Source organism: Athene noctua, chromosome 1 (assembly GCF_965140245.1).
Source record: "Athene noctua chromosome 1, bAthNoc1.hap1.1, whole genome shotgun sequence".
In the NCBI taxonomy this organism is placed as follows: Eukaryota; Metazoa; Chordata; class Aves; order Strigiformes; family Strigidae; genus Athene; species Athene noctua.
This window is the reverse complement of record NC_134037.1, coordinates 219,376,753-219,392,569: the sequence shown is the minus strand read 5'-3', so window position 1 is coordinate 219,392,569 and position 15,817 is coordinate 219,376,753. Positions and strand designations below refer to the sequence as shown.

The window sequence follows — 15,817 nt, the reverse complement described above, 5'->3', positions numbered from 1 at the left end:
TAATTATGACTTCTGCCCAGTCCCACAGACCTCTATATAAGGGAACAAAATTAAATTGAGAGCTTGATAAAGACCATTTATTTTGCCACTTTTCCTCTTTGAATTTATGGTCAATCCATCTTTTTCATTATTAGTAGATAGTGTAAAAGGAGAAAAATTGGAAAATGATTACATGGTCTTATGAAAAGAAAATCTCTGTATTTTGCAATGCAGCCAGACTCAAATACTGAACTAGCTCTGTGAACTGTATAGGTTATTACTGTAGATACACAGAAAGCCATTTTAATTTTTCCAAGATACTCTTTAAACTTTTTTCAAACTTAAATCACATTTACTTGCCCTTGGTTTTGATGTCATGTCTTGCAGTATAAAATGGAAAGCGAATAATGCATTTAAAATGGTGAAGTGTGGGGTTGTTTTGGTTTTTTTCCCCCCTCAAAACACTGGCTGCAAAACTGCAGTTTCATTCTCTTAATAAACTTAGGGGGTATGTGTATTCTCTATTTTTTTGCCCCCTTGTAGAAGATATTCCTAAGTGTTACTGTTAAAAGTCTTCCTTACTCTTTATAAATACTTGTTGTCCATACATTCAGCCTTTGCAGAAATTGTCTACTTTGTATCTCTAAATATTGAGAGTCAGCCCCTTGGTTATATCTCCTGAAAGACAACCACCTTGCCTCTTGCCCAATAAAAGTTGAAACTGGTATATTTGAAGGGATCTCATGTTAGACAAAGACACTTGTATTTCATTATATGTTCTTGTGTTCTGTTTTAATAAAATATTCATTTTGTGTATTTCTTACAGTTATATCTATGTAGGTATGAATCTACTCAAAAGTGCTGTAACTGCTAGTGAATTCTTGTGCATATATGTAAAACTGCTTGCTAGGTGGATTATGGAAAGAAGAGAGTCATTATGCCTTTCAGTCTTACCATCTTACATGATTCTTCAGCATCTTTACTGCAAATGTATCGATAAATAGATCTCCTCAAATAGCGTTGGGCAGGAAGTATGGTGAAGCTTTTAAAGTAATCTTACCCCTCTAAGAAAGATAATGGGCAAATTAGTTTCACTTTTGGGAACAACACTGGGAACTGCAGAGTTGAGTTTTGTTGAGAGTTAGCTGAAGAAATGTGTTAGGAGTTCATAGTTTTTCCAGTAGAGAGGGTAGAGGAGTATTACTTGCTACATGCTTTTTTAGGCATTAAAATTTGCAGCCATTTATCAGCAGACTTTCCTTATTTTAAACCTCAGAGCCCCAGGTGACTAGATAAGATTTTACTATAGAACATGTTTTTTCCAGCAGTTGTGAAATGTTAACTTTTTTGAAAATGCACAGGGTTCTCACGTCTTTAACTTTTTTCTCCAAAATGCATTTATTTTATTGGTAGAAATAGTGTTTCAAAACAGGATTTGTGTATGCCACTGTGTACAATTAGATTTTTCTTACAATTATGGTCAGTGTGTGTGTGTAGTAATGATAGTTTCTGAATTCAGTTAGGTTCTTCTAGACTTTGATAACAAATATTTCAAATTTGTTTATATCATATATAGTTATTAATACTTCAGCTATTGTTGTGGTGCATAACTCACCTGAGTAAAAGAAGAATATCTGTTTTAAAAAGTGAGCCCCCAATTGTAGGCTAAGGTTGTCAAAGCTTAGTAGGTACTACAGACTCTCTTTCCTTCTTAAGTGGCTTAATGTGACGTAAAAGATCCAAAATCACTTTTTGTATTGTGACATAAGCTGTAGTATAGGAAAGATGATAAGAAGGCCTTGGGCTTAGATGCTGTTCTGAAGTTCTAAAGAAGCAAGCAACTGGGAATTACTTGAAGATTCATGATTATTGTCTGACACTTAATCTTAGTCTACTTCAATATATATTACTCCATTATAGTTTGAAAGGTTTTCTCATATAAGAGAACACCTTAGAAGATACGCCTACTAAAATAAATATCTTGCGTCTCTGCTCAAAAGGCCATCGACGATGACAGTTTTTCTGAGTTGCTAAAACCCAGTAGCTCCAGTATGAGCACTGGTGTCAGATATTTTGAAGTACTTATGGCGTCGAATAATATCGTAAGTTTATTCATTTGTGCTCTGATTCATAATTTCTAGTTAAAGTGAATATTCAATAATTTTCTATTTTGTGACAAAACACCTCCAAAATGGCTGAAATGCTTTAATGCTTTAGTAAATAGTGCTGGGATTGTTTTCATGTTCCTTTCATAAATCTATTTAAACTTTAAAAAATGGGGATTTTTATGTGTCTTTGTTAGCACCTTGATTTGTTCTGCCTTATTTGTTAAAACTTGACTCTCATTCTCCTTAAATTTTGGAAAGTATGGGTTGTTGCAATGTATTTCACCTAAGTACTCTGTTATGCTCCTAAGAAGATAAGTATATGAGCGTACTCGTTTAATATTACTCTATTTTTTTCTTTTCCAGTTTCTCAAACAGTTAGGTATACATCCTGACTGGCAATTTGTAGATGTTTATGGTATGGAACCAGAACTGCTTAGCATGGTGCCAAGACCTGTCTGTGCAGTGCTACTTCTCTTTCCAATAACAGAAAAGGTAAATGTTTGTTTAATAATCAGCTAATCACTTTTGTTGTAAAGGAAATGGGAACAAACAGTTTGGATCTTGTACTTTGGTGTCAGAATCAAGATGAGTCTCAAACCTTATTCAAGAGACTTCTTAATTAAAAACAGCAACAAAATGCTTCCTTCAGAACCTTATTTTGATAATCTTACATGTGTATTTCTAATTTCTTTTCAAATTGGAGTGGGAAAAGCTAATGTGGAAGCACAGAGAAATGCACCTCACATTTTTCTATTACAGACAATTTAAGGCGCTTTTTTTTTTTTTTTCTCTGCAAGTATGCACTGTGATATGGCTTGGTTCTGCTACTTTTAGCAGAAAGCTACAGTAGCGTAAGGAAAGTAAGAGATAGGTTGGACTATGTCAAATGCAACTACTTTTTGAGTTTTCATACCAAACTTCAATCCACTTTCAGTTCAGTCTTCAGTACCGATAAGGCTCTTGCTTCTTGGACAGATGGGGCATATTTCAAAGATCAAAGAGAATCCCCCCGCTTCTTCCTCTGTTAGACTTTGAAGTACTTTGTTTGGTTAAATCTTCAAGTCTGCATATTTTGTGTCGTCATATGCTTCTACATAGAGAAGACATCCATCTTACATATCTCCTTCAAGTGCTATGTATGTTGAAATGCATGATTCATATTGATGTCTCAATTTATAAAAATCTTACGTGACTGTGATGAGGTCAGATAAAAAGTTTGAAGGGGATCTGCCCAGACTTCTTCCTTTTAATGCCTCTCAAAAAGAACATATGGTTTCTTAAGAACAAAGCAGTTAGCTGTTAAAGCTTAACTTCTGTAACAAAATGTGTTTAAATAGAGAGAAGAGTGACCTGGTCAGTCCTCTTACTCATTAGGTCCTGTAAACTTTTGCATTCCCAGTTTCTCCAAAACAGCTATGCGGGCAGTCTTTTTCAGGCTTGATTTGGGCCACCTCAACTGTTTCGAATTTAAGCAAACCCTTAACTGTCCTCACCTGTCTTGAGGAAATTTCCTTTCTGTCACCTTTGAGACATTGTTTGTATGCTGTGGTTTCTGTCTGACTGCTTGAGCTACAGGTCTGAGCGTTCCTTCTGTGACTGTCACTTTTCTTTTGCCTCCCTGCCTGTGCAAACTTCCTTTCTTGGATCATGCTACAGTAGCATCATCCCATGGGAATGATACACCTTCTTGTTCCAGAAGGTGTATTTGATTTCATCCTGAAGAAGCATATGACAAATGGAACCAGAGAAACAGCATATGCTCTGTTGCATCAATCAATCAAATTTGACCACCAGCCAAAGATTTCTCCAGCATGTTAATCCTTCAGAAACATCAGGGACACAAGTGTTGCTATCAGCTGTTTAGCATGAGTGTGTGAAGGCTGAATCTTTCACGGGAAGTCCCAGTGTTCTGAAGCTTTTGTTGTTCAGCATGAAATTCACAAGATTCTTGAGCATTATTTCGTATTTCTGGAGTATTTTTCCTCTCCTTGGTCTCCTTTTCAATATGGCCTGTTATATTCTCCTTTAATTTATTATTTTTTAATTTTCTTGGTTGTGTCTACATTTATGAAAGTGTGTGTTAATTTTGCTGCCTTTGTAAACACTTTTCTATCATATCTTTGTTCTTTCAAGAAGTTCCTTTCTTTCGTATTTCCTATATATCTATGTGCTTGAACTTGCTTTTAGGGCAAGATACTCTTGTTAGCATACACATAATCTTAGGGTTATTGTTCAGTCTAAAGGTCAATTACTTGCTTAGCCTGCATTGTAGGCTCTAGGCAGAGTGAACAGTGTGAGCATTGGGCATTTTGGGCATTGTTCAGTGAATACACATCATGGGATAGATAGGGTTAGGAAAGACCTCTTGAGGTGATCTGGTCTAACCCTTGCTCGAAATCGTATTTTCAGTATTCTCAACTTTTATATATTTATTTTTTGCCATGGAGTTTATTTTGATTGGCAGGGAGTGAATGGCAACTATGTTGTTTACTTTCTCTAATCTGAACTTTTGTCCTATTATGCTCTACTAATTTTTTTTTCTTAATTAAATCAATTTTTGTTAACATGTAGATAAGTGGTGTCAAATTAAAATGCTTTCTACATGTTCTTGGTGTTACTTAGACCATTCAGAGCATTCAGACAAGCTGCAAGCATGGAATCATGATGCTGGAAAAATATCTTGTTTGTCACTGATGGTACAGAGTCTGAGAGAAATTTCTCATGGGTTTTCAGGAAGGGTTCCTTGAAAACATTCTGCATTCAAACTTTAGTTTTGTCATACTTGTATAAAAAGCCCATCTACTTCAATATTTTTTATCTGCAAAAGTACCTGGTAAAAGAGACAAGGGAGGAAGAAAGTACAGTGTTGGCTGGAATACTTGCAGTTTTCTTTTGTTCTTTTTCTATTTGAGATGAAAATCTTAAAATAATTTTAAAAAAGCCCAACCCCTCCAAAGAAGCAATAAACCACAACCCACAAAAAACCCCCCATAAAACCAACATACTGTTGCACAGTATAACAAATTTCAATTAGTTATGATTTTTACAAAACAAGTCCTTTAGATTGTTTAAATTATTTCTTTTATTACAGAAAATAAACATTTACTTCATGAATATGGCCTTTGAAGGCCTGTTTTGAGGCTGTGAGCACTATATAAATCTTACTTTATATTCCTGGAAAAAATGAAATGTGAGAATGGAACTTGTAAGAATGCTTCATGCTGATTAAACACCTGAAGTATTATGGTTTGCTTGATAGTGTTTTGAGAATTCTGTCCTTAAAAGCTTTTTGTTGGATTTAAGAGAAATGGTGAAAGATGCTCAGATCAAGGAAATATTTTGAACATTTTTGAAATTGTGTTAGCTAACACATATTTCAAAACTATATTTCAATTGTGACTGGTTTTTGGCTAGTGACAAGGTATTGGTTTAAGAAACAATATAGAGCTGTTCACATGAGTAAGTTTACGTGTACTTGTCAGACCACATACGTTAAGCGTTTCAAATTACAAGTTGAGTTTTGTTTTTTACTAGTTAGCTGCTGCTTTTTTAGGAAATTATTTTTGCTTGGATAATGTAGCCAATATCTGTTTGTACTATTTGTGAATGTCTGTAACTTTCCTTCTAGTATGAAACCTTCAGAACAGAAGAAGAAGAGAGAATAAAAGCTAAGGGACAAGATGTCAAGTCATCTGTGTATTTCATGAAGCAGACCATTAACAATGCTTGTGGAACAATTGGTCTAATTCATGCTATTGCGAACAACAGAGATAAAATGAACTTTGGTAAGTTTTTTTGTTTGGGTGGGGTTTTGTTGGCTTTTTCCTTCTTATGTGTGGGGAGGCATGGAGGGAAGGATACGTTTTGTACTATTTTCTCTAAATATAACCATTCATAAAGGACAATCTCTATTCAAAGAGCATTTCTACCTGTAATTATAAAAAAAGTATTTCATAGCAGTTCATGAACTAAAGTACTTGAAATGTTGCAAACTGCAGCAGGTGGCAATTCCTCCTGCAGTCAGCCTTCAGTGTCTTAAAGATATGATGTAATTATATCTTTAAACCTTTCATTGGAAATAAGCACTCTATAAGCTTTAGATGAAGTTGGAGTTAAAGCATGACTCTAATTATGTCTTTTTTATTTTTTAAGAAACTAATTCTTCACTGAAAAAGTTCCTAGAAGATTCATTATCTATGACTCCTGAAGAGAGGGCCAAATATCTAGAAACTTATGAAGTTAGTATGATGTGTTTTTTACTTTTATTTAAAATGATAGGAGAATTACTTGCATGAGTAGGTACTGTCCTTAGGACTTGATCCAGAGAAGCACTTAAATAATTGGATTTTATATGTGAGCTTGTGATCAGACAGTTGCTATAAAGAAAACCTTGCTTTGGTAAAGTATTCCTGTCTGCCCATAACTCACTCAGCAGAATGGATCTTGTCAATGTTCTTCATCCATATTAATTCACTGACTTAGTTTAAAATTACTTCGAAGGGGATGAGAAATGTGTGCATAACCTTTTTGGTGGGTTCAGGATCCAGTTTAATGGTCAACTTAAACTGATCTGGGGCTGTTGCTGAAATGATGGTCCTTCTGCCTCCTTTCATTTGTGCCTTCTAGTCATCTCTCTTTGGCTCTAGCAGTTTGGCGCACACAAAGAGCTGATTTGGCTGAAATATAATCTCCTTCCCCCACCACCCTAACCAATTAGATGAGCTAGCTGATAGTGTGGTTAGCCAGATCATTAGCACTGTCTGACAGGATGCAGCAGAAACGTCTGGCCAGTGGTGGAAGGGGAGAATGGTGCTGTTGCTCCTGATGGTAATGACAGTCCTCCCTCAAAATGAAAACCTTGATGATTTCCAAGTCTGAGTTCAATTTAAACTTACTGTGAAGCCCTCAGGAATAAGGGTGTTAACATGTGTCTCAGGGAAGTAGTAACAAACAGAAGCATTAGAGGTTAGATTACATTTTCTGTAGAAATGTTGGACACAAGATGTCTGATCTAAAGTATTTTGTCGGCTCGAGAAGTGCTACATAACAAAAACACTCGCCTGTAGTGTTTTCTATGTGTAAAAATGCCATTACAAACTGTTAGGTATTTGATTTGAATTGACTGTGATGAAACAGAAATACTGGTATTCCGAGATCTTTGGAAGTGGAGATTATTTGTTTATTTTTATTTACTTATTACAAACAGTGAACAAAAATAGTTACATCTATGGTATTTGATAAAACAAAGAGCATACAATGATTCTTAAAACACTGAAGCCTCTCATTTAAAGTCTGATTGAAATGTGTTTTAATTTTAGGCTATTCGTGTCACTCATGAATCCAGTGCCCATGAAGGTCAGACTGAGGTATTCATTTTTAAAAAAAATCTTTGTTAATAACTACTTTGAGTTGAATATAACTGAAATGAAAACAATCTATATTAAAGGTTTACAGTGAAATGGAGATTATTGCTTGGTTTGCAGTATTGTGTCATTAGTCAAAAATCAGGGCACAAAATCAAGTGGCATTGTTGGAGGGGGAGACCAGACTTGAAGCTGGTTTTAGGGTTTTGCTTTGGGGCTGTTTGGTTTTTCTGTTTGTTTGTTTTGGTTTAGATTTTTTTAAGATTTTATATAACATGAATGATCTTTTCAAGCTTCATTTCAGAGTAAACCAGCCAGCAATAGTATTTTTAACGAAAGCTGAGGTTTGTAGCTGAGACTGTAAGATCTATAGTAGTCATACAAGTGGAACAAACATTTTATGAGAGTCTGAAAAGTCTTACTTCAGGAAAAGAAATGATACCATCCTAGGTTTGCCATTGTGTATATCCTGTTTTGTATAAGTACTAATTCAGATAAATTCTCACTAATAGATGTATTTATAAGCTTTTATCCCCCAACAGATTGGGTGATATTAAAAAAAAACCCAAACCACCCAATCCCCAAACCAACAAAAAAACTTAAATTAATCATAAACTTAACATTCAACGTTTTTCTACATCAGTTATACTATGGCAGTTTTTTCCATCTTTCCAGTTCGGATTTCAGTATCTGTTCCACAAAAAGAAAATTTATTAGATTGTTGCTAGCACTGCTTTATTTGACAGAGAGGAACCCTCCTTTGTTTGGCTGTTACTTCAGTGGCTCATCTGCTTGCTTTATTTATTTATTTTTTAAAGTACCATAGTTGAGGTTTTCTTCTTATGGCTTCTGTAGTGTCTTCTAAACAATGCAGGAGAAAGCAAAGGAGTCCTTTCTGCTCCCCCTTGCCCTGCTATCTGGAAATGAAAATTAAGATAATTGTTTTAACTGTTTCTATTATAGATGATCATCTTCCTTTGTGATATTTTCTTTTTAAAAAAACCCTACTATTTCTTCTTATCTCTTTCTCTAAAATAACCAAGGTCCTATATTTCAAGAAGAAACATCATAACAAATTCATATTTTTCTTCCTTTTCTATGTGAGAGACTCCAAAAAATCTGGTCTGTTTTCTTTACAAATGAGTCCTTTTCTGGATATTCTTGGCAAGAGAGAGGCTGTGAACATTATTACCACAAGTTGCTGAAGAGTGAATCTTTTCCTGAGATCCTTGTGAAAGAGAAAAAAATCTTCAGGTGTTTTGATGTACTGTGACAGTCATCCAGGGAATAGTTTGTCTATGGATTCTTCTGGGAGAAATTATGGAATGATTGGGAAAGAAAATGCAAGGGCTTTACAGTTCCTAAGAGTCTTTGTAAAGATTCAGGAAGCATCTTAAGTGATGAAATCTCCTAATATGAGGCAGTTAACTTCTTGAACATTTACAAATTAATTTGTTTCCTGATCAAGATAACCATAGTAGAAAAGAGTAATCATTGTGTGGAAAGAAGATGACTTTCTTTCAGAATAAAAATTTACAAGATTGTTTTAGCAACCATTTCTAAACACAAATATTGAATAGGTAGCTTCCTTGCCAAATATTTAATATTCCATTTTGCATAACTGAATCTGGAAGTAATTCAATACAGATATTCCCTAAACTGGTAAAATAACTTTTTCTTGTCCTTCAGTTTCCAAAATTGAAATAGTACAATGTCTGAATACATGTCCTAGGACCATTTTTCGAATAGTTCTGATCTGTCAACCAAGTAGGGAAGAAATAAAAAAGTTATTTTACTGGGACATCTAATTGCCTGAAGATCCTGTCCTACCATAGTGTTGTTAAATTGACAGCAAGACCTCCATTTTCATCTGTACAGGAGGAATTGCTTCATTTTAAAGTACAATTCTTTTTAAGCAAAACAAAATCTGACACATGAATATGCTGAAAAGTGTAACTGAGGGTTGGAGTGAGTTAATCTCCTAGTCTTTTTCCTTTCAATGGTATGTTTAGAATGTTGCTGTATACCTCTTCATGTAGTGGTGGAGGTACTGATGAACAACAGCATGCACTTGAACATGGTGAAGTTAGCATACACAGGTCATACAAGGATGTTGACTTGTCCTGCAGGGTAAGTTGCTAATTTCCAGCACCTTTGAGCAAGAGAGAAGAGAATTCCATTCCTCCTGCATACCCATTATTGTTACAGTTCCTTTCCTGAGAACTTAAAGATCCTTTCAGAGCACTGGAAAGGAACTGTTTGCCTGCCTTTGACTCTGTTGGGGTTTTGTTCTTTCCCCACCTTCCCCTACCCCAAACAGCAAGGGCATTTTGCATAGAAATCTTTCCTTTGAACTGGCTTATGTAGTTGCTTAATGATAGTCAGTGCTGTAGTTGGAAGCAAAAGTCCTTTCCAGGTGTCCTACAGAATTAAAGATTGAAAAAACATGCAGGCCTACTCTTTTAGGATGATTTAACTTGGCTTGTGTGCTTTCTAAGATTAGCCTACTCTGTGCGTAGTTCTGTGCCTTAGATAAGTATTGCATACTACTGTCCACTCAAATTCTTCTGAAAATGTTGCTTAAGCTCAGCTGTGTTAGACAGAATTAACTTCCAAAAGCGAGATGTATGGCCTTGCTGATTAGGTTAAAAAAACTATGTACTTGCTCTCAAGATGCTGTTCTTTTCCCCCCCCATGCAAAACACACTACCACACCATAGATCAATATTATGGGATAAAAGTAAAATTTTCTGAAATCTTGAGATGTGGAAGGTTTAAAAATAGCAAGAAATACAGACAGATTATCCTTTGAGGTTTTTTCTACAGGGCTCTGATTTGTCAGATCTTTGAGGATTCAGCCTTTAATGCTTCTAAGTAAAAGGCTTTATCTGTTGATTGCTCCTTGACAGTCTTGCTAAATCATCTCAGCAGCTACTTGATTTTTACAGTATGCGAATGGATTTTCTGTTTTTGTTTCTGTTCTGTGTATGTGCATATTTCAAACCTTGAAATAAAGCAAGTCTATCTTCAAATAAAAGGATTAATAGAGTAAAGCAATGCTATCTTTCTGGTATCTGTTTATTTCATCTTGTCCAGTGGGTAGGATTTGTTTCTGGTTTAGAATAATCTGTATTCCGATTATTTTTATTTTAATTTCTTAACTTTTTTTTTTCAAATATAATTTTTCCTAAAAATGTATCTGACAAGATATTGTATAATATTAGTGGACTGTCAGATTCTACATTCCAGTTAGTTATTGCTGGAAGAGAAGAATTATGGTGGTCAGTTTGCTTCTGGGATTTATCATTAATGTGTGATCTCCATAGATTAAGCATTAAGATGAATTACTAAGAAAATGGATTGAAGCTGAGAGCTATAGAGTGTTGTGGTGTTGTGCCTTGATGGGTGGTTTAACAGGCTTTCCAAGTTTGATAGCCATGATTAATTTGCCTACTTCCAAAAGAAAAAAAAAAAAAACAACAAAAACCAGGCTGTGTTCCTAGCCATTTCATGTAATTCTTGGTATTGCATTTAAAACTTTTATAGGCCATGTATAGACTAGATTAGAACTGAGTATTTTGGGAAGGTTTTTTTGTATTAAAATATGTGAGGTTTTTAATGAAGTTTACTGAATTTTTATTAAACAACTTCAATATTTTCTTAAAAATAGAGAATTTTTTTGTTCTTTCAGAGATTAGATTTTAAGAACAGTTAAGCAGTTTTAATTTTGCTAATTCATTTCAGGTTCGCAAATTGAAAGGATTGTAAATTTGGGCTTATCTTTCAGGTCAGGTTTTGGACCAGGTATGATTCAAGTTCTTTGTTAAGACTCATGGATTCTGGGGCTTCATAGCTCACTTTTTTTGCTACAGTAAAACAAATAACTAGATAAAGCACTTCTGTGAGTGTATGTGTAAAAAATGTAGGTCTGTTTAAAACTACTTTAATAGCAAGCAGTAAGATCTGTGAATAATTCCACAAAAGTGTGGTGTTGGTTTCAGGGATTTCAAGGGTGGTTTGATTCTGGTCCCATGTTCCAGTACAGTAACGAGGGCAATTAATGTAAGACTCTTGTAACAGTCTTTCTGTTAAACTTTATGCTGCTGATGCTTACCCTTTCTCAAGTGACAGGTATTTCATATCCAAAGCTGCCAAAAAAAGGATCTATGTCTTTACGATAGAGCTTCATGGATCCAGCTTGCTCTCCTTTCTGTGATAGCTCCTGAAAGGCAGCTACTGCTGAGACTAGAATACTTGCTAGCTACTGAAGATCCTCTTTATTCTTTCACAAGTCTTCTGCTGAGCTTATACTTTTGTTTGTAATATCTAGGATGTCTGAAGACGTGGAAAATATAACCTGCTTCTTTGCAGAAACTGCACACACTTTTAAGCTGGTCTTTATATTGTGGCTTCATGCTGAGCAGTGTTTGAGTTTTTCTGTTTTTTTTGCATTTGTTTTTTCTTTTTGTTCTTCCTGTGCCTCCTTCAGCAGTTCATAACTGCTGAAACCCTGTAGTACGATACATCTTGACATTTCTGATACCCTGTTTTATAAGAAAACCAAACAAAAAAAAATGCAAAACATCCCCAAACCCCATAATCCTTCAAAAATATTAGAGACCATACAGTTTTTGAATGCTAAAGCATCTGCATTAGCTGTCTAATGCACAGTGATCAGTAATTAAGAAATTACAGCGAAATCTGAGGGGGGAAAGGTAGAAATTAATAGTACTGATCAGGGTTAGGTTCATATCTAACTTATTTGTATTACTATCTTTCTTTCAAAACAATATTAACTATTTTCAGGTAACAGGTCAGAAAATCTGAGGGGAGAATTTTTGAAAACAGGAAAACATGTCTTTACATAAGAGGCTTGCAGGTCTAGTTTTTTGCAGAGCAAATTGCCCTTTTGAATTTGGAGTTGGGGAAGCAACTTAAATTTTGTATCCTCCCTACTAATTTTCTTTAATAATAAACAGTTACTGTATAGTTTTCTGAGAGAGTAGGAAAGGGGGTGTACTTGTTATAGAAATAAACCAGAAGAAGTTGTTTAACTCAATTAAACAATGATATGCTATGATAGTTTGAGTGAACTTATTCCAGGTAGACAATATTATCTGTACTTGATATAAATTACCTTTTTAATATGTGTATATAATAATGTGAGTAGTAAGATACTTCTGTTCTGCTCTTGTATTACAGACATCCCTATTCACTACTTTGCAACTATACTTCATTATAGATCACCTACAGTAAGGAAAATGGCAAGCTGTATCATATAAAGGACTTTTTAAAAGTTTAATTGGCCTTTAGTCAAGGAATTAGATCTAGAGAATAATCTGTATTCAATTTCTGCATTTCTAAAGGCTTTGACATGCTTAACTCTTGTTAGATACTCTTCTGGTAATACAATCTGAAGTTTTAGCCAGCTCTGTTTATCTGTGACTGTTGAAATAACTCTCAATTGTCAGATTACCTACAATATTTTCTGTCTTCCATCAGTTTCCCAAACAGCTTCCTGAAACAGCTCATTCTATAGCCTTGTAGGAGCTAATGCTTGTATAGAGGTGTTAGAAGCACACTCCTGGGTAGAGAGGAGAAGGCTTAACAGACTAGACTTAGATCAGCTTTTGCTGCTGTGGACAACAAATACTCAAATAGTTGTGGTGTTAATTGGCAGGCTGTTTGAGCAACATCAGGGTATCACTAACTGCTGACACAGTGCTTTCCGTATCACTTTTTGTTATAAAGTTCAAATGATAGAGTGAACTTTTTATTATGTCTTGCAGTACTTGTGGCATATGGAACCACTTTTGTGTTTGAGGCTGAAATTTTTTTGGACGGGGAAGTTTTAGCATGGTTTATGCAGTACTGCTTAGAACGTGATTTGTGGTCTCTGGGAAGTTTACTTCTTTAAGTGTTATTACAGCATAGCTCAAAATAATGTTTCAATCAAGCAAAAAAATACAAGTGAAATGGCCACTTGAAATACCTGCATTAGATATTGTTGAGAGAATAGTAAGTGCTTTTGATTTTGCTGATGGCACGAATTCTTAGGAGAAATTGCGGACCTCTCAAATGCCTGTTTTTTCCCCCTCTTCTTTAGAGGCAGTTGTGAATGTCTAACTAAATGAAGTTTAACCTATTGTTTCAGTTACTAGTTACTATGGAAGAAGAAAACAACTGGAATATAAACTATATCAATTCTTTCAGGGAGCACAGAAAATATTGCCTTTGGATCTGTAACTCCTTCTGTTGGTTTTTTGTTTTTTTTTTTTTTAAGTATGCTATTTTACTGACAGCTTTGGCTACTAGAACTATATGTTGGGCTAAATGAGACTCAGAACTGAGCAGACTGAGGTACTGCATCTGAGCTGCCACTTCAAATAAACCCAACATTCTCGCACCTCATTAGACATCTATCAGAAATATCCGTGGTGGGAAACTTAGACTTTGAAAATGAAAACTGATGTTTGACTCGCAGTATAAAATTTACAAGTGAGAACTGGTGTCAGATGTTCACAAAAAAACCTGAAATACTTGTGCACATCAGTGTATTTAATTAGATATACTTTTTGTTCACAAGCATGATCAGGAATATTTTTAACATGGATTGGAGTTGGCAGCCATGAAAAAAGCTACCACAGCTTGATTTCTTCCTTAATTCAAACCATAACTGCAAACTGTACTCTGTAAACTTGTTTAGTGTGCCTTGAGAACTGTAATCTTGCTTGGAATGCGCTAAGTTAGACTTTGATCACAGTAACAGTCGTTAACATTGGCAAGAACTAAGTAGAATCAATGCACTCTGTTCTCAACTGCTATAAAAGTTGAACTTTCAAAGATCTCTGGTTCCCTGGGGCATTACAATTTACTGTTAGAGAAGAAACATAAAGGAGCTTCCCTTTCACTCCTGCCAAGAACATATGGTGGGATTTTTTTCTTAAATAGCCCATATTCCTCAGTGTTTCTTCTGAATAATCCATAGTCTTGTAAAGAAACACTTGCAACTCAGGAGACTATAAAATCAATTATATAACTGTTTCCAAAATGATTTTTGTTTAGCTTGGCATTACAGAACAAGCGTGTAATCTCTCCTGTAAACGTGCTGAAGTTGCCTAAAAAAATTAGCTATAGCTTTTTCTTCTTTACAGCCTATGCAGTTAAGTGTAACAATGAGCTTACTAGAATCATGTGAAATGTTTTGGAAATTATACTTGGTTAGTCTTTGACTCATTGCATTGCCCTGTTACTTAACATGTCAGTGTTTCAGAGATATGCATCAATCTGATTTCTATACTTTACTGAGCAAATAACTAGTAAGGTATTAATACAGTATTGCTCTGAATCGTTATTCCAAGTCTTATGCTTAACTCTAAAATCTGTATGAGAGAACTCTGATTACTAGGATGAAACATAATTATAGAGGATATTCGCACCCATAAAGCAGCCCATGAAGTTAAATAACAAGTATATAAGAAATAAATAACAAGTGAAAGTAACAAAATGTTTCTACAGTTTTACATCCACCATCTCTACCAACCGCCATAAGTTTGTTTCTTTTGTTTTCTTTTTTTGCATCTCTCCAATCCATAACGCTTCCAGTGCTGTTCTTGCACTGTTTGTGTAAGAGACAGTAAGCAGCAGGCTCTAGCCATGTGTTTGCTCACTGGCATTTTAGCAGGCTGATCATGACAGGTAATGCTTGAGTTCACACTCAACATCTTTCCCTCAGGCAGAAGAGAAACTGATTTGGCTCTCTTAATTGGCTCTCTTTTGGTTTTGGTTTTTTTTTCCTTTGTCCAACCAATAGTTTTTTTTGAAAAAATTACAAGAACTTACTGCCCTTGAGACTGCCAACATTTTACCAATATGGCTGAAGCTAGACAGTGGGTTAAACCTACTCAGAGAATTGATGTTGCATCAACCAACTTTGTTTAAGGAAGCACTCGAAAAATATGGTAATTGTGTGTGCAGCAATGCTGTTCAATTTATTTAAGAAAAAACTCGTGGAGGGAAAACTGTTTGAAAAAATCTAGTTAATTTAGGTTTTGCAGAGCTCCCTAGCCTTTGGAATTTTCTTTTTTGTAATTCCACTAATTTTTGATCACAGAAGTCACCATTGTGATAATCTAGTTTGACTTTTGCCTAACATAGGCCATAGAACTTAAATTTAGGTCTTCAGAGAGACATAAACTATCAGTAATTTTGGAAAGACTTTTTTTTTTGGGTGCTCTGATCTCACTATTTTTCTTGCCTTTAAGCTCTGTCTTTACCCGTATGTCTAGCAAAGTAATACTCTTGGGATACTGTCCATTCTTAATCACGGATTAAACTGACATGGAGAATATGTTAAAGATTTTCTTT

The 15,817-nt window shown here is 35.0% G+C and overlaps 1 protein-coding gene across 1 annotated transcript in view; it reads left to right on the top strand.

Moving 5' to 3' along the window:
* Positions 1 to 15,817, top strand: part of UCHL3 (ubiquitin C-terminal hydrolase L3) — a 45,743-nt gene that overhangs the window by 9,899 nt on the left and 20,027 nt on the right. Inside the window, 4 exon segments of the mRNA XM_074931100.1 lie at positions 2,451 to 2,579; positions 5,716 to 5,872; positions 6,240 to 6,325; positions 7,406 to 7,453. Of these exon segments, the coding sequence (XP_074787201.1) occupies positions 2,451 to 2,579; positions 5,716 to 5,872; positions 6,240 to 6,325; positions 7,406 to 7,453 (420 nt within the window).